The sequence below is a fragment of the Mizuhopecten yessoensis genome, unplaced genomic scaffold, assembly GCF_002113885.1.
Source record: "Mizuhopecten yessoensis strain PY_sf001 unplaced genomic scaffold, ASM211388v2 scaffold10831, whole genome shotgun sequence".
NCBI classification, from domain to species: domain Eukaryota; kingdom Metazoa; phylum Mollusca; class Bivalvia; order Pectinida; family Pectinidae; genus Mizuhopecten; species Mizuhopecten yessoensis.
In genome coordinates, this window is record NW_018408743.1 from 918,174 (window position 1) to 938,225 (window position 20,052).

The following is a 20,052-nucleotide window of genomic DNA, read 5'->3' on the forward strand; positions in this document are numbered from 1 at the left end:
TAAGTATCCTATAGTTAGATATAAGTTTTAAATCTTACAAAAATGTAACGTTTGTTCGAGATTCGGCAAACGAGAACTTGTTTCGAGATCAAGATGGCGGAGACTACAGCGCGTGCGACTGGCGGCCATGTTACGACAAGTTTTTCAGTTCCATAGGTATTGTGAATAAGCTTTATTTTTTTTACATACGTGTTACCTAAAGGGAGAGCTTCGCTCTCTATAAATGAGGCTGCAATGACTTCAAATTTATCTCAAAGTGCAGAAAAATGTTAGGACTGTACTCAAGATTTAAATGTTTTTTTGGTCTATTAACGACATCTCGGGGTCTCTTTCAGTGGAACAGTAGAAAGACCAGCTCCCCTGTATAAATCCATTTCGTTTTATTATTAAATTTTTGGAATGCGTTATTTTAGTGTCTTGTTCAACGTTTTGCAATAACTATGTCGATATTGTAAGATTATTCATAAATGTTCACTTTAAATGAGATGCGAAGGGCTGTCACAAAAGTGTATGAACGTGTGTTCGATATTCGTAGTGCACAGGATACAAGGTTTAAATCAGTGTATGCGGTAATGGTTTCTTTTACAAGTACTATACAAATAAATTCAATAGCCTATATATGTATTTTCTAGTATAAATGATTGATTTTTTAAAAGCATTATTGTTTTCAACACAGACTTATAAAAACAACGTACGTCTATGCTTTAAGTTATAGTATATATTATCTTTTTTCAAGAAGTCGATTCTTCTAAAGACAATGAAATAAAGGACGACTGTTCGGCAAGAAAAACGACCGCTAAATAGAAGAAATACACAAACACAAACTTTTCACTAATTTGATTGACGTGTAATAAGACCGGGGGCCAGTTTTGGGAGGTCCCCCTCCAACATTAAAGTGAGAACCTCTTGTGGTTGACGATGCTGAAGTGAAGAGGATGAGGGTCGTATGAAGCAGCCGACTCTCGAGTCAAGTACCACCAACACCAAACAGCGCCACCGCTCTATTCACGTGGCAAACCATTCTCGTCAGTTCAGCTCGCCAATCAATGACTGATTCCTTGTACTTAGCCCGAGAAGTTTACAGAAAGGACCTTACGCCATAACTACATTATGACACTTACCCTCGCACTCTGTCTAGTTACGTCACCTGTTCTGGTACTCTGACGTGTAATCATTTACGCTGGTACTCAACTCGAGTAGATGTTGTAAAAGGGGACACCGCGAACCTATTACTTTTGGTGAATTGTACACCACGGGATAGCGCAATATCGCTCCTATACATGGTATACACAACACTTGTTTCCTCAACCCTTCTCCCTAAAACACACCTCTCATTACATGTTCTTCAATCATTCTAATGCTAAGTTAGGTGCCGTGTAAAGTATTTAATATCAGCAAGGGCGATCTGGAAGGATTTTCTATGCTTTAATCCCCCCAACTCCTATTACGAACCCAATTGTTAAGGTATCGGGATTTATCACTGATTGTGAAAAAATTATGATTACAACGAATATTTGTTGATATAACGGCCAATGGTCGCGGAATTTAACATCGTTATATTTTGAAAGGCTCTTATAGCATAATAAATTGCTGGCAGATGAAGCGAAATGGACTTCATTGCATCGTGTTAAAGTGATTGGCCGGAAGTCAATTATGAAGAGACCGGAAGTGAAATATGAATGGATGGATCATGCAGAATAACGTACACCATTTTAAACACGCAATATCTGACACGAAACTTAATCTGGAATAATATATTGTATTATTGTTTCCAACATATCTCGTCTGACGTCATAATATCGCGTTACTTTGAAGAAGATTGACACCAAATTTAGTACATTAAAGTAGCAATTTAATACGCACAACCGGTACTGTGATTGTTGTCATAACTGCAAAGTTACGCATGACAGACATATTAGTGAGTTAGTCAGATTACACATGGATTGTAAGCTGGGGAAACAGAACGGGATGATCGAGATTATAAACTCCTAGATTCTGTTTTGAGTGATATGCTGCGCCGTCATTGTCCTTAGTCACGTGTGCAAATCGCTTGACTGCTGAGCCAATCAAATTTACAGTAACTTTTAAATGATTTTTGTGATTTTGTCTCAGCGTTATGACTGAGGGCGAACAGTGTCATCCAGTATTCGTGCGATCGATGCCATTTTCTCCTTAAAGCAAACACATGAAGTATAACTGTTTTGATAGAGCCTGGATAGCCTACCTGGTCACCGGTATGATATACCTGATGAACACGACAGCCATTTGGCTGCTTCCAGCGTTATTGATTCAATATTCACAGTGTTTGGATTTTCTCTGCCTCAATAAAAAGCTTTTGTACGCGTTGAGAAAGCATGCCGAGGCTTTGTCGTAGCGTCGGTGTTGGGCTAGTCACACGGGCAACAAACAAACCGGACTATTAGTAAACATGGTTTATACTGGTAACTAATAGATCCTCTGGGTTGGTATTGTTTCGTCTGGCTCCCAATAATCTTTGGTCTAGTTGGTAAGCTGTACAATAAATGGTGTTAAGTGTTAAGTGGATACGATATGGCAGATTTCACCAGGGCGGTCTATTTATCATACTTTAAAAAAAAAAAAACATCATGTACAAAAAACATGTTTTGTTTCAATATCAATATTAACTTGACGCTAAAATGTGAATTAAAAAAAAAAGTTGTTTATAATGTATTCCAATTTGTCTATGTAGTTTACCTAAATTCCCGATAAGGTCATTAATTTATGTTTAAGTGTTGGTTATACGTATTTCCGTCGTTAGTACAACTGAATCTGTACTTTAGACAACTACACAGACGAACGCTGTGTACGCTTATTGCATGTGGCCAACACTGTACGTCATTAGTTTGTTTAGCACAGGAACCACATCACAATGATTTCCGAAGGCACGAATGTATTTGTAAAAGGTGTTGCAACAGGTGTTGCTAGGGTCAAGGTCACGTGTCACAGGTACGCCTGTCAGCATCATCAGCTAACAGTATTTAATCTACCGTAGTATAGGTATCACAATGTAGGCCACTAGATACACTGACGCAATATCAAAGTTAAATATTACAGGAATTAAACTATACCACCTCATGTTGACTGTGTCACATTGTGATGGTATACCACACGATGTAAACTGTGGTACATTGTTATGGTATACCACACCATGGTGACTGTGTGACACCATGTGATCGATGGTATAACACACAATGTTGACTGTGGTACTTTGTGATGGTATAACACACAATGTTGACTGTGGTACTTTGTGATGGTATAACACCGTGTTGACTGTAGCACATTGTGATGGTAAACACCATGTTGACTGTAGCACATTGTGATGGTATACCACACCATGTAAACTGTGGTACATTGTGATGTTATACCACACCATGTTGACTGTGGTACATAGTGATGTTATGCCACACTATGTTGACCGTTGCACATTGTGATGGTTTACCACACCATGTTGACTGTGGCACATTGTGAGGGTATACCACACCATGTTGACTGTGGTACATTGTTATGGTATAACACACCATGTTGACTGTGGTACATTGTGATGTTATGCCACACTATGTTGACCGTTGCACATTGTGATGGTTTACCACACCATGTTGACTGTTGTACATTGTGAACATTGTGATGGTATACCACACCATGTCGACTGTGGTACATTGTGATGGTATACCACACCATGTTGACTGGTACATTGTGATATTATAGCACACCATGTTGACTGTGGTACATTGTGATAGTAGACCACACCATGTTGACTGTAGTACATTGTGATGGTATTCCACACCATGTTGACTGTGGTACATTGTGATGTTATGCCACACTATGTTGACCGTGGCACATTGTGATGGTTTACCACACCATGTTGACTGTTGTACATTGTGATGGTATACCACACCATGTTGATTGTGGTACATTGTGATGGTATACCACACCGTGTTGACTGTGGCACATTGTGATGGTATACCGCATCATGTTGACTGTGGTACATTGTGATGTTATACCAAACCATGTTGACTGTGGCACATTGTGATGGTATACGACACCATGTTGACTGTGGTACATTGTGATGTTATACCACCCCATGTTGACTGTGGTACATTGTGATGTTATACCACACTATGTTGACCGTTGCACATTGTGATAGTTTACCACACCATGTTGACTGGGGTGCATTGTGATGGTTTACCACACCATGTTGACTGTGGTACATTGTTATGGTATAACACACCATGTTGACTGTGGTACATTGTGATGTTATACCAAACCATGTTGACTGTGGCACATTGTGATGGTATACCACACCATGTTGACTGTGGTACATTGTGAACATTGTGATGGTATACCACACCATGTCGACTGTGGTACATTGTGATGGTATACCACACCAGGTTGACTGTGGTACATTGTGATGTTATACCACACCATGTTGACTGTGGTACATTGTGATGTTATGCCACACTATGTTGACCGTTGCACATTGTGATAGTTTACCACACCATGTTGACTGTGGCACATTGTGATGGTTTACCACACCATGTTGACTGTGGTACATTGTGAACATTGTGATGGTATACCACACCATGTTGACTGTGGTACATTGTGCACATTGTGATGGTATACCACACCATGTTGACTGTGTCACATTGTGATGGTATACCACACCATGTTGACTGTGGTACATAGTGATGGTATACCACACCAGGTTGACTGTGTTACATTGTGATGTTATACCACACCATGTTGACAGTGGTACATTGTGATGGTATACCACATCATGTTGACTGTGGCACATTGTGATGGTAGATCACACCATGTTGACTGTGGTACATTGTGATGGTATAACACACCATGTTGACTGTTGTACATTGTGATGTTATACCACACCATGTTGACTGTGGTACATTGTGATGTTATACCACACCATGTTGACTTGTCTAATGATTGTAAACCACACCATGCTGACTGTGGTACATTGTAATGATATCATACTACACAAACCACTACCTGTTGACTGTAGGTTATTGCGACTGTAAACACCATGTTGACTGTGATACCATGTGATTGTAAACCACAACATGTTGACTGTGACACCATGTGATCGTAAACCACGCCATGTTGACTGTGACACCATGTGATCGTAAACCACACCATGTTGACTGTAGGTTATTGTGATTGTAAACACCATGGTGACTGTGTGACACCATGTGATCGTTAACCACGCCATGTTGACTGTGACACCATGTGATCGTAAACCACACTATGTTGACTGTAGGTTATTGTGACTGTAAACACCATGTTGACTGTGACACCTGTGATTGTAAACCACGCCATGTTGACTGTGCCACCATGTGATCGTAAACCACAACATGTTGACTGTGACACCATGTGATCGTAAACCACAACATGTTGACATGTCCAATAATGGTATACAACACCATGTTGACTGTGACCCATTGTAATGATATACCACTTCATGTTTACGGTGGCCCATTGATGGTATACATGTGCCACGCCATGTTCTCGGTGACACATCAGTGTTCTGCTGGACTTTTACTAATACATAGTCTTTTTAAATTTATATCTAACAAAATAACTTCAAAGCAACTGTGCTAGTATGACGTCACCAAAACCACCTCGTGGTGAGGATTGTGGGTGAAGGGGCGTTACCGTCCTTTTCTAAACCCAGCTATCTGACAGTGGTTCATTTCGTCCTCTCGCCACAGGCTTAGCTCTAATTGTTACCAATTTGTGCATCCGTTTCAAGTCTTTTCTATGTCTCACTTTTTCAATCAGTGGGGAGGAAATTAAAACTAAGGCTTTAATTAATCCTTAAGAAATCCCTAATAAGATGAAGTAGCGGTTTTTCTGATTGTTTCCTTTGATTTACCAAACAACCTTTGGTTGTGAAGTGTTTGCAGTGGCCATTTCCTCTTCGTACAATTTGGTGTTCAAGTCACCTAAAGGTCACTCCAGAACTGACCAGTACTGCTGTACTGGTATGTCCGACCAGTACAAGAGGGTTCTTTAGTGATAACAAGTTGTATACTTACCGTATGTAAAGTTAAATGGTCTGTTGCTGTAAGTGTTAATATTTTTGTATACTGTGGAGAAAATTTCACTGGTACCACTAAAAATTAACAGACGCCTTTAAAAATGCACCACGAATAGATAAGTTTAAATTTAGAACTTGTCTGATGAAAAAAAAACCAGATTTAAAACTTTTCGCATATTTAATCTTGTGCTTTCATAACAATAACATGTCAAAATGGTTTAAAACTACAACGAACGTTTTTTTTTGCCTGTGTCTTAATATCAACTAAACTAAAAAAATTTTTTTTTTGATATATCATACTTATTTCGAATTCGAGTTTGGTAAGGCGCTAGATAATTGTTATGAATCTGAACCCAAATATCTGGAATACACATCTGTTCCAATCGCTTCGATATACAGAGGCGTGTTGTAATTAAACAAACTACATATCATAAAAAAGTGTTCCAATCACTCCGACATAATGAAGCCATTGGATGTAATAAACTAACTCCGTTTCATAAACATTTGTTTCATTTACTTCGACCTAAAGAAGTTGGATGCAATAAGCCAACTCTATATATCAAAAATTGGGTTTCATTCACTTCGACATTAAGAAGTTTCATGTAATGAACGAACTCCGTATCGTAGCTGACCACAGGTTCTACGTGGAACCACTACTGCGTACTTCCTGGTCGAGTTGTGGATGTCACTGCGGCTGATCATGATGTAACACGTCGGGATCGGTCGTCTCGTGAATAACGAGTTGGATATGTATCAGAGACTCATAAAAGTAGGTACAAGATCGCGGGTATCTCATTCAGTACACTTTGACGGTAGCAGACAATTGTTTTTGTTGAACAATCATCCTGTGATCTCGAGTCTTTGGTATTTTACTTAGAACAAAAATTGTCAAAACTTTGGCTGCATTTGATAAGAATTCTGTGTAACGGTTTTCATGCAGAAAACCTGCTCATCCAAAAGTACTTTAGTCGCTAGATACTATTGTGAACTGTCTTAATATTGCCTTGTGGAATGTCGTCAAATCTTTTTTGTTTTTGTCCAACTTTGTAACTGAGTGTTTACAACTGTACAGTTGAGATTCTAGATGTTGTGACGTGACGTACACACTACTTCGGTTCTGTTTACTTTGACGTTTACAGACCATGATCCTGGTCACTGTGCCGTTTGACTTGCACCATACTTTGTTTTCTATTCAATGTGTCGTACACAAAACATGACCCTACTCACTGTGACGTTTGACTTGCACCAAACTTCGATTCTATTCAGTGTCGCACACAAACCAGGGTCCTAGTCACTGTGACATGTGACGAACAGAAAACCATGGTTGTAGTGACTGTGGACGTGCACAATTCACGGCTTTGGTCACGTGTCGCACGTGTGATGTACACAAAATCAAAACTGTAGTCACATAAACGAATGTCGTACATAAAACCATGTCTAAGAGGATTTTAATGTTAAACATCTGATTCCAGTTGTGAAGCTATTCTGTTGTCACAGCAACACAATTTGTGATCTCCTCACTTTGAATTAAAACGACACTACACTTATCCAGCAACATTACGTACTACATCGTTATATTGGTACGTGCTGACATCTAAATTCGTCTTGCTAGCGTGGGTTTTTTCCCCTCATTATTTCAACTGTAATAATGATGACGCAGCCTATTGCGAGCTTCCGTAAGCGAATCGCTAGTGGCTCAAAATCAGCCATAACGACTGATAAATCAAAACCTCTCCATAACAGTACGTTTCGCAAATGAATCCTGTCGACCATGTTTCTATTTTATATTCCACTTAATTTAAATGTTTAGCTCAGTTATAATTATATCATGTTATTTAATGGCAAGTTGGACAGAACAACAAAATTACAACATAATAAAGTCTAGAAACCGTACAATATATGCTGGCTAACTCTCTCCAGTTCTAGGGACTGTTTAACGGAGATTGTCAGACGAGAGACTAACAGCCAGATTGTCCGAGTCGGATGTTATGTCAACATGTTTTAGTTTTTGTTAATGGTTTTCAAAGGGCATTTAAAGAAGAAATGCTTTATTCTTAAAAACATCACAGACTTCGCATTGTCCTTACATTTTTGGGGATTTTTTTTCATGCGGCCATGAGCTATTATATTTTTATTTTCAAATAAAGAGAATTTGTTGCACGCTCGATGTCCGGTGATTGTACAACAACTCTGGTAGTGATTGTAATCTATACCACAGGGACCTGAGAATCAGTTACTGAGTTTAAATTCGTTATTATACATTTCACGGGTTAACTTCATGACTCTATAAAAAACACATATACCATCATTTAAGGTGCATATTTCAACAGAATTCCCTAGCACCTTTCCTATACCTCTCCCTACACGTCAGGAAGAGCCCAAACACATCCTGTACTGATTCTCAAGACCCTATGATCTATACATATATCCCTGGTCCTGTAATCCTCTTTTCGTGTTTCATTCATACAATGCACGTGACATCTCCTATGTTGACTCCAGTCCTAGAATCCATCCCCATCATCCGCGAGTCGTGACAAAACAGCTCTCGGAACAATGTCACACGATCTCTACAGGAGCCAGTGAACAAATGCATACATTTAACTTTATTTATGTGTATACCAATACGTCTACGTTAATCCACTGATATTCAAATGAGTTTGGTTAATCCTGTCAATCAGCCGTGCTCTTTACAGATGTTGCGCTATGACTATTGGGTACAGCGTTGTAAACAGTTCGATCTTGGACCACAGGCCCCGCGTGTTTGTCATGTGTATATAACCCGGTAAAATTCCTCAAAGGCCGATTAGCTTAGCAATGCGTAAGCGGGAAGAATGACGGAAACTATTCAACAACAGCTATCAACAATTTAATCATAAAATCAAACGTGAGAAAATATTGTTACTAAGGTGCTGCAATGAAAGCAGATCCCCCTTCGGCCATAAACAATTGAACAATTTCATAATTTTCACATACGGAGATTGTCGGAAAAAGACGAAGTATTCCGGAATCATAGGAGGATCTTTTTCTATTTATACCTGGCTTCTTATCTCCAAGAGAGATAACAAACACTTGCGAACTTTATTAACATACGCTTTGCATATAATACAACGTACTGTAAGTCAAATTCACCGTGATTCTCATTTCACAGTAATCGGTAATTTTCTTTTCAATGGTTAAATGAAGAAAACAACAGTATCTGAATATGTATGAACCACCTTTGAGCTTGTGTGATGGAATAAAATAGTTGTGATAAAAAAAGTGAAGATTTGAAATTCTTTGAAAAATAGTCAATTGTGACCCTTTTTATTATTTCATGATGGTGTGAATTACCACTAGATAATAATGGCATCAACAGATATATATACATCCGGTTCTTCTATAAATATACATTCTATGTACAACATCACAGGCAATTAGTCGCGGGCGCCATGGCAACAAGCCACGCCCCTATGTAACCAACGTAACGACAGAGCAACCGTTTAACTCATCAGATGAAAGTGATGAAAATAGCGATGAAAATGGACATGAACAATTCGAATGTGATATGTAGTTACGACGCTCCAGCAGATGAAATCTCATGAAAAAACTACTTTGGAGACAAGCATTACTTGTTCCCATATAAGTACATTGGAATGATGGAAGAGGACGTGGCTACTTTCTGCCACGCCCGTTTACCAAGGCCGTGTGCAAACTCGCTCGTCCGTTAGGGAATTTGGGGGAAGGATAAAGATGTATGTTGTACGTTATAAAAAATCGCCTGGCTACTACCCAGACCTGTATGAATGAGAGGATAAGAAGAACGGAGAAAGGAGGCATAAATAATGGACAGCGAGGTGCACACGATCTCAGCGTTCTTTGTTCAATATAAATGATGAGCGCCTTTGGTTCCACATAGTGATTTCAGTAAGTATGTCCCCGCAGTGGAATTGTTCGGGATTCTCACCGGCTGGCCAATGGAATAAATATACAATAAATTATAACACTTACAAGCATGTTTTCCATCAACATTATCAACTAAATAGTTATAGATTTTTGCTTTTTAACAATGTATTGAACAAGTGCTCGGTTCTGATAAAAATTAACAAAATCCCATGATATACAAAAATGTATCCCGGCATGCCCTATTTATTCTATGCGTTGGCTGGAAGTAATTAAATACTGCTCATTTAATATTCAATATAGACCGTCACTTGCACACTACCAAAAACAATCTTCAACTCAGTCAAATCAACAAACACTTCCACGCACACGAAAAAAACACATTCACAACTTTCAACAAAACGTCTTCATGCAAAGATTCAACAAAATTAAGAAATGTCCATGCAGAAACGGAAAAACATAGTAGCCATGTTTGGTCACGTGACCAGGACAACCAGTCACTTCCGGTCCTACACAATCAGCCAATAAATAAATCTAAATGGATGGATTGACAAAGTTATCACAAGTTCGTGTGTCCAGCGTTTATATCTTTATACATTGTCCGATATTTCCATTGTGGTCAAGCAGGCCAGTGCCCATAGTGACAGATGGCTCAAGCACCGATATCTGGAGGACCAACACATACACATTGTCCAAAGTGGGAGCACACTTATGTCAACAGAAACTACGGCCTTGCCGTCCACTCAGCGAAAGTAGAGTTGCATAATCTGGCTTTTAGCCTAATAATTCCCATCTGAGTGCGCCGCTCCGGGAGACAGAAACATCCACAATTCCAAAATCTAAATTTGGTATCAATGTGAAAAAAAAACAATATTTCGCGCTTAATTTCACTGTACAAAAAAACACAAAAGGCACTTTAAATCAAAATTCCAAAATATGCATATCTGTTTAGCAAAGAATAGTTATTACATCCTGGTATATTGCAAGAGACATGGAAATGTATAAAGGTGTCCATTTGAAGAGGTGCTATACCTCCGTCGCTAGCACCTCGTCACCGTAAAACGACTGTCGATGCACGTGCGGATGATGGGGCGGAGGCACGTGCTGCGCGTGTTGCTCCAATATGGAGGCTGAGTGTCTATTTGTGTCTTTGCTAAGTGTCCGAGAACTCCCAATGATGTGTATGTCTGTGTTGTAACAACTGAAAAATAGAAAAAGAGGTCACGTTAGTACATTCGATCATGTCACAATAAGCATGGCTGAATCCAACCAGTATCTCATTAACTAAGCCGTATCGGCATCAAACAGCTTGGAAGAAGCGTAACTGATAAAATATTAATTGGAATTTATCAGCTGACTTGTCAGCAAGATTTTTCCCACGGCAAATGAAGACGAAATATCTGGTAGAGAACAATATGGCACGAATTTTGTCACCAGTATTGAGGACGAGAACATCAAGTAAACAGACGAAAAGACTTACCTGACATCATTTATGGAGTTACTCCCCGAAGAGTTGTCGGTGTCGTAACACTCACTATGTTTAATGTTAATGTCTTTGGGAGGCGGGGGAGGAGGGGGAGTCTTTGCAAACTTTTCTGTATTTAAGTCTTTGCTATACAGAAACTGCTTATTTGTTGGTTTTTCGTAATAACTACTGTGTCCCGGTTTGAACGTGTTGAAGTCATTGTCTTCGTTTGTTGTTTTCACATTGGACACGCCAGGACCACTCTGTGGCAGTGGACCCGTCGTAAATATGCCCGATTCTAGTTTGTTGTTGATATGACTGTTTTGTAGATTTTGCTCCTTCTCTGTCGCGTGTGGTTCCGCGGGGCTGGGGTTCCTCTTCCTCAGCAGGAAGAAGATCACAACGATGATGAGAAGGAGAAGCGGGATACCGACACCAAGACACACGATAAGCACAAGTTGCATCATGGTAATCTCCTCCTCGGCACTCTGTTTGATTTCGTTGACCACGTTTATTATGGAGCCGTTTTGGTTAGGTGTCGTGTCGTCCGTAATTCTACAATCTTTGCCGGAAAAACCGGACAGACACAAACACTGGAAGTCATTAAGGAGATCCATACAACTGCCGCCATTCTTACAAGGGTCATTTTCACATTCGTTCTTAATCACGCGGCAATCTTTGCCAGTGAAACCCGGGAGACAATCGCACGTGAAGTCATTGACCTTGTCGTGGCACGTGCCACCGTTGGAACATGGCCGGAGCTCGCAGTCGTCCACATCCTTTTGACACAGCGATCCCACAAAGCCGGGAATACAGTGGCATTCGAACCCGTTGATTCGGTCCCTGCACGTTCCTCCGTTCAAACACGTGTTTTGCTTGCAATCGACGATGTTCTCTTCGCAGTGCTGGCCCTGGAATCCGACCGCGCACACACACCTGTAGCCATTCAATTCGTCCACGCATCGGCCTTCTGTAACAGGGAAAAAACACATGGACCGTTAATTCAATTGTATAGGTAATGGTTGACTGATCGTAGAACAGATGGAAAGTGGGCAATAAAGCCTCCCTGGGTTACAGGCAACAGAACACACACACCAATATAACCAATCTAAATTGCATAAGAGAAGGCCGTAATGTGGAACATATAAAGTGCATGATTGCATAACTGATATATGGACCACGTCCTGGCCATTTGAGTGCGGTAAGAGTACTGGCCATTGTTGTTTAGAGTACAACTGATTTACCCTACTTTGGCCTGGCCCAGAAACCTTATCGATTTGTCATCAATCTCCCCGTGATAAACACATAACCAATCACACCAATACAGATACATTACATTAACTGGACAGTTTTTTGTTTGTTTTGCTATGAAGCCATCGGCAGTATCTGGCCTTGTTCTGTAGGTAAACTGTTTGGCAAGGGAGAAACAAAACTACTATGGCAAGAATCTGTCAAACCTTCTGTTGTTTCAAACTTGGATTGACACCCGAGGCCTTTTACAACAGACGGCGAGACATATGTTTGCCTGCAAGCCCCAGAAAACAGTAGAGGATTTTTTCTTCTTCTCCAGTGTAATTTAATGAAAAGCATTTTTGTATTTCTTTGTCTCAACAACAACAACAACAAAGGCAACAAATCGCTCCCAACTGCACAAGGGTTCCCCGGTCTCGTTTGTAGTAGGCATACGAGATCTATTCCTGGTAGGAAACTGGACCAACATTTCATACACAGACTATGTGAAAATCTCTGCTCCATTTAGCCACATGCCAATGCATATATACAGCGCGATCAATACTGGAATACCTACAATGCACAATATCTGCCATGTGGTAGTATTTGTGCGTAAACCCGTGTTATTGTTATTGACGCTGGAATGTGGATGTCCTGTTAAACTTGGAATGGATGAGGCTGCAGCAAACCCCATTACAAAGCACAAGCACCTACACAGAACACGGTCCCAGTCAAACCACTGGGAGTATTACAGGTTAAAGTAAAACTAGTGGACAAGTGAGACCCAAAATCATGATGATCCCAGCAAACTCATTTGGAACGAGTAAGACGCGTGTAAAATCTACCTGCACGGCATGTATTTCCAACAAAACTGAGAAATGCCAAGGTCGTAAGAAGTGCACTGAAAGATAGTAAGTCCATTTCTAAGATGGTTAGTGTTTGTAGTGAAATCGGTGAGCGTGTGTTATTGAGAGCTGTGCTGGTATCCCAGTAGTTCGTACTACTGTAGCGACACCTGCTGTGTTCCAACTACCGTGCCAGAATCAGTACCCTACTAACCCAGAGACATATATGCTACAGTAGTTACTCTGCAATCCCTACCACGGACAAATCTACCACTACAGCGTGCTCCAGGAAGATATCACTACACCTGGTACCACTACCAATACCAGTGGTACCAAATTATACATCAAAACACCTACAAGATATACAAATACCCATGGTAACACAACCCGAAACACTACAACCCGTGGTGTCAGAGGCATATTCCAAGGACACATTTCCACACAACTCTACCCACAACTCTACCCACATCTGCAAACCCTATTACCCAGAAGGCTAAGAACAATTGCGTCTTATTGTGAAAATGAGAAAGCATCTATGAGACGACACTCCAATTGGAGTCAGAATTTGAACCAGTAAACCAAAAACTGATAGTTGAACTTACTGTTCAGACAGGGGTAGGCTGCGCATTCGTTGATTTCTGCGTCACAGTTGTACCCAGTATATCCGGGAAGACAAGTGCATCTGTAGCTGGTGTTTGTGTTCTCGCATGGAGCACCGTTCTTACACGGCTCATTCTCGCACGACACCGCTAGAGTGTCGCATCGTCTGCCCGTAAAACCGTCGGGACATTTACATTTGTAGCCGGTCCCCGAGTCTTGACAGGTGCCGCCATTTTGACATGGCTGTTGTTCGCAATCGTCCATTTCGATCTCGCAGTTGGTACCCATGAAGCCGGACTGACAGGTACAAGTGTAACTCCCCTGACCGGTGTTTGTGCAGATTCCACCATTACGACAGGGCGAATGGTGGGTACAGAAATTCAAATCTGTAAGAGAAGAGAGGGACATTGTGACAGGGTGTCATATCACAAACCAGCAATAACTACACAATGTGAGGAGGAGAGCGTTTACACTTGTTCAACGTTATAAACCCGAAAACATTACAAGATGTCGGTATCATGTCTTCATGGATATTTTAAATTCATATTAATGAGCTTGGAAACGCACGACACAGCATTTTACAATCAGAAAAGTTTCTGTTTCTAAATACCAGAATACTTTTTATTACAGTGCTAGCCTTTTCAGCAATTCTGTTTCTATTAATTTTAACATTTAGATCTAATGTTTTGTAAAGATGTCGTACCTTGGTTGCAAAAGAGTCCTCCCCAGCCTTCTTCACAGATACACTCCCATGGTTTCGTGCACGTGCCGTTCATACATCCGGGGTATTTCTCGCATTGTTCGCAGAACGTACCCTTGTAGCCCATCCGACAACTGAAACACCAGGTCAACCATTAGCACTCAAATCATAGCTTAACAAAAATAATGATGATTACAAGAACACTGTTTTGATTATTATATATTCGGTTCAGTGTCTAACAAAACTCTTAAACTATCTAAACCAGTCATGGTCTTTGAAACTCTTGCAGTGGTCAGAAATGTTGTTTTCATTATTGTATTAAGGATAAAAGGGATACTATATTCAAACTGTTCTGACATTTATGGAAGTGCATTAAATCATTTACAGGGCTACTCATAAAAGTTTCAAGTGCCTGCCACCAGAGATGGTTTTCAGTGGGGAAACCTATTCTACACGTGAACGATTTGGGCAGCTAGCACGTGTAGACTCGATTGGTACGTGCACTGCTATTTAGTAAAACTATAGGCAGAACTGGTGTGGCTCTAGATCATATCAGCTGACAAGTTGTAAGAATTGTAAACGGCAGCACGTGCATTTCACGGTATGAATATGTTCACACTAAACATGCAATCCTCCAACGCAACGATTCGTTACAAACTATGGCTTGAGAACGCCATCAGTTGAATGTTGTTTTCTCATTCAAATCAATCATGGCTGCCGAGCGCGAGGGGTTGCTAGTGCGTGCCTGGGAAGAGAAACTCGGTTTTTCAACTTACTTGCATTCGTACGGGGCGTCACAGAAGCCGTGGTCTGGATGACAACCCGGTAAACAGATTGCTGAAAGGAGAGAAAAGTTCTACCATTAAACTTTGTTTAACATGGATCACTCGGAACACACTTTATTAGAAAAGCTGGCGACCCAACATTGCATGTTTCATGTGTATCTGACGGTCTCCTAACCCGACCTGTTCATTATAACGCCATTATCACCCGACTTTTTATTTTCTAATTTCCTGAGAAAGTAATCTAAACATCCTACATACAGTGTGTTCTCAATTAAAACTCGGCTTCTTAAAAAACACGTGCGCGGCTAGCCTGGTCTGGGAGCGGTAATGGGGTGACCAGTATCCCCCACCAGACCGGGCCTTTGTTCTGCGTTATAAAAGTTTTAAAGCGAACCGATAATATCTAACATTTAAGTCAGTCATAACTTTAAACAGTCAGAACTAATATATAACAATTATTTCAGGTTTCTAATTTGCTTCCGTGAAAAAATATTTCAAGAGATATAATTTGGTTCAATGTATGATGTTATGAGTGTTTTTGTCATTGCTGTGTGCTAATACTACTGTGTACTAAGTGTTTGTCATTTCTCGCTGTTGTAAGTGATTGATATGTACGCGCGTGTATTGTACGGTAGTACTTATAAACATCATCATGTGCACGAAAATGTGTTTTGTTTGCACGTGTGGAGGGGATAACAATGCCTAGCTATGGGAAGTAAACTGCACAGTGACATCTGTAGGCTAGGACTGAGTCAGTAGTCAGCAGGCCAGCTGCCCGCCATTGTACGGAACCGAGTGACGGAATGCTCGCCCAGCTGTCGACATCCACGGGTAGACACGTACACAGAGCTCGCTATTGTGGTCATATACCAAAACATTTCAATTCTCGATTCATGCAAATCGGGTCGCGCTCATGCACCGTAATTTTTACCCGAGGGCGTGTTCGGTTCGCTACTACATCTAAAACACCGGTACTACGACAGCCACTGTTGGGCAGGTAAACGTGGAAACACACAACCATCATACAATATTTTATTGATGAGGTTGGTGTACCATCTCGCTGTACGGGAAAACCATAGGCAAACTTTCACATGATCGCGTGTATATGTCTGTTCTGAGCAATCGATTTTCTAACCATTCCACGGTTTTACTTAAAGGTAGTTGGTTGATTTACGATAAAACACTAGTCATAATTGTCCGCTAGGTTTGTCGGCAGATTACGGTGGAGTCAGTCGTCTGCTATCGGGCGGGAAGCAACAGATGGCACAGACGCTACGTTTCATTGGATATTTGATATGCTATCTAGTTCAGGTGGGAAACGTCTCATACCCACTTTCTAGTATTCAACATTTACACTTTTACACGCGGATATTATTAAAAACTTTAAAGCTGTCTCCCTCTGTATGATGTATGACATAATTCGAATATATTCAATTAGAGTGCCAATATAACAGGAAAGTATTTAATACTTTGTCGTATACATTATTGTTCGTTCACAGAAGTAAAAATGAAGAATGGGTGCTAAATGTTTGAACTACAATTGTACGTGTTGTATTTCAGACAAATTTGTGTACAGACTTGCAATTCTATAGCGTCTATTGACCACACGTATGCTGTCGTAGGCAGTGCCGGAGATGTTGAGCGTGTATTGTTTAGCTGGCTTTTGTCTGGTTTATTGGTTGGTACATTCTTTTGAAAGTAATATTACAGGCATGTTTTGTTTCCACTGCTATTACATGATCTACACAGCCTCACTGCTGTTAACTAGGTGGCGACATATTTACGGTAATGCTGATCTTACTCGGATACATTGTAGTGTGATCCAGGATTTTGAGTCTTCATTACATACAGTGATATTGACCCAAATGTTTCCTACAGTGATGTCGAGTTTGATGTAGTAAAATTGTTCAGTGACAGTGATGTTGATTTGAACGGTTTCTACGGGTATATCGTGTTGTTGAATTTGATGTTTTCTACAGGTATATAGTGCTGTTGATTTGAATGTTTTCTACAGGTATATAGGGATGTTGATTTGGATGTTTCCTCTAGGTATAAAGTGATGTTGATTGAATGGTTTGATCGATTCCTACAGGTATATAATGATGTTGATTTGGATGTTTTCTACAGGTATACAGTGATGTCAACCTTAACACGATATAACGGTCTACAATCTATGCACTAGAAGGGGCTGGCAACCGGAACACTAAGATGATGTCAGTTTCAAATCAAATGTTGTCGATTCTAACATGTTGTATTTGAGATTATATACACACCCTGGGTGTATTTTATGCAAAGAAATAGACAGAAAACAGAACTACAGCCTACCTATGCCAAGGGGGTATCGCAGGACAAGATGGAGCGCATACAACTTGTAACGATTTCGTTATGTGACGTTTGTTGTCTGTTGTAACGGGTATTCAAGCGTATTTTGAGGATTGCGTACACAAACATTGCTATTTCAGGGTAAATTGAGTGGGTATGTGTGTATAACTTGTAAAAGCCGAGTACTGCCTGAAGAAACGCATATTCGAGGGTATTTCTGGACCTATGTGTCGCCAGTTGATACAAAAATTTAAATTGGTAATAGCCATTATCCTACGACCCAAATACTTATCATTAAATTTGAATATTTGAGATTATGTGCATTTGTCTGCAAACATTACTGCCCACAAATGTTTTTTTCAGTCTAGATATGTGAATTTAAGCACAGATGCGTGAATTTGAGCCTAGATGTGTTAATTTGAGCTTCGTGTGTGGACGGGGAGGTAAAATGGTGCTTAATTTAAAAGCTAGTATATATCTTATCCTACATGTAATTGTGATTATTTACATTATATAGACATTTGCTAGTATTTGAGCATACACGTATATATATTTACCTCTGTCGCAATAAGGACCTTCCCATCCCTCCACGCACACTTTCTGGCCTGTTTCGTCACACCTGTAATGTCCAAACGGGTCATTTCGGGGTCGACAGAAGTTGGAGCATTCGGAACCATAATAGTTGTCGTCACAGTATACTCTGTAACTGTAGTTGAGTTCCGTATACCTCGTGGAGTGTGTGAACGAGAGCCAGTTCCCTCCAGCATCCAATGACCTCTGTGTCTTCAAGGTCGACACGAGCTCTCTGGGGCTTCCTGTAAATAGACAGACATGGGAGCGTGAGAACGCGCTACCTGGACGATACCTGGCTAGGTGACAGGAGGGGACTACTAATGACCCAGGTGGGGCCAGGCGAGCGTGCCCCTCCATCACTACCCTAATCCGTATTGTCACGCTATCCACGGATGACCATCACCCCTGCCAGACACTGGGCTAGAATTACAGGTCCCTCCTTTGTTGATGAAGCGCCCCTACTCCATTCTCCCCCCACAATACTACACAATTAAACCCGACTCGAGCAAAAAATGGCCTATTCTTCACGATCGCTGGATAGTAAATTAAAGTGGGGTACGTGAGTGATGGCATGGGAAAGGGTAGTGTTTACAAAAACCGGCTCGGGTATAGCGCTGGAATCCCTGGGAAAACTCCTAACAACTAGCAATGGTAAACAATGGAGGCGTTCAGTTCAGAAAAATATGTTATTTTGGTAAGATGACCATTGGTTAAGGTCGACCTTCTTGGGATTAGTTTCGTTTACGTTTCAATTTTAACTAAATGGATTTGAAGTATAGTTCCTGACAACAGTAACCATTACCCAGTGAACGTCATACAAGCTTATAGGGAAGATTATGTGTTATTGTTGTGAACTCGTGTTTATGACCTGATGTAAAAGAATTGGGCGTTATCCTCAAAATGTTCATATCCTTTGTGGGTTTGCTGTTTAAAACCCAAATTTGGTATAAAAAAAAAAACGTTTTTAGATTGAATCTCGTTCAATTACAAAATTAATATGACATCGATGACAAAATACAGTTTGGTTACATGTTTTTGAAGTTATTTTAGACAGATTTGGATATATACTGAATGCTATCCGTGTCCATCAGTTATCGTATGTATTTATTGGATGTTGGACAATAACTCGATCTACGAATCAGGAGACAGTTTCATAGTCAATTCAGCATGTCTGCTACTCCTATTACGGAAGCGCGACTTAGATACGGAAAGTCATCAGACACTGGAGGTAGCATTCATCTGCGAATATATCACGTTTGGGTAATATCTAGGTAGGGAGATGGGAGTAGCTTTGTTTTCAGACGATCTCAACAATCGTTTAATAGTACCTAGTTTTACCTCCCGCCCCGGATAAGGTGCCCGCCAGTGGGACCTTGTTCTGATCAACGACATGACTTATGTCTTATGGGAATATATATATATATATACTCCGAAAGCTGACGCAACCCGGGGGTCGGGGTGGAGATCTACAACTGTCCATGTACAAGCTATTTTGTGTGTGGATACCCAGTCTGGCTCTGTATCAGACTAAATAGTGTTACAAAGCTCTGTGTATATACAATGTCCCAATAATCCCGAGG

The 20,052-nt window shown here is 40.5% G+C and overlaps 1 protein-coding gene and 1 long non-coding RNA gene across 7 annotated transcripts in view; one reads left to right on the forward strand and one right to left on the reverse strand.

Annotated features, from left to right (window-relative positions):
• LOC110462798 overlaps nucleotides 1-20,052 on the forward strand; it is a 64,187-nt gene that overhangs the window by 27,886 nt on the left and 16,249 nt on the right. The gene's annotated exons all lie outside the window — the stretch shown is intronic.
• The window catches only part of LOC110462797 (delta-like protein D), a 101,811-nt gene continuing 92,015 nt past the window's right edge, over nucleotides 10,257-20,052 (reverse strand). For all 6 annotated transcript variants that reach the window (XM_021516978.1, XM_021516979.1, XM_021516977.1 and 3 more), the window contains 6 exons: nucleotides 18,457-18,714; nucleotides 15,569-15,629; nucleotides 14,796-14,926; nucleotides 14,095-14,478; nucleotides 11,433-12,387; nucleotides 10,257-11,153 (listed from right to left, as the gene is read on the reverse strand). In XM_021516978.1, the coding sequence (XP_021372653.1) occupies nucleotides 10,979-11,153; nucleotides 11,433-12,387; nucleotides 14,095-14,478; nucleotides 14,796-14,926; nucleotides 15,569-15,629; nucleotides 18,457-18,714 (1,964 nt within the window). In that variant the 3' untranslated portion in view covers nucleotides 10,257-10,978. The remainder of the gene's footprint in view (nucleotides 11,154-11,432; nucleotides 12,388-14,094; nucleotides 14,479-14,795; nucleotides 14,927-15,568; nucleotides 15,630-18,456; nucleotides 18,715-20,052) is intronic.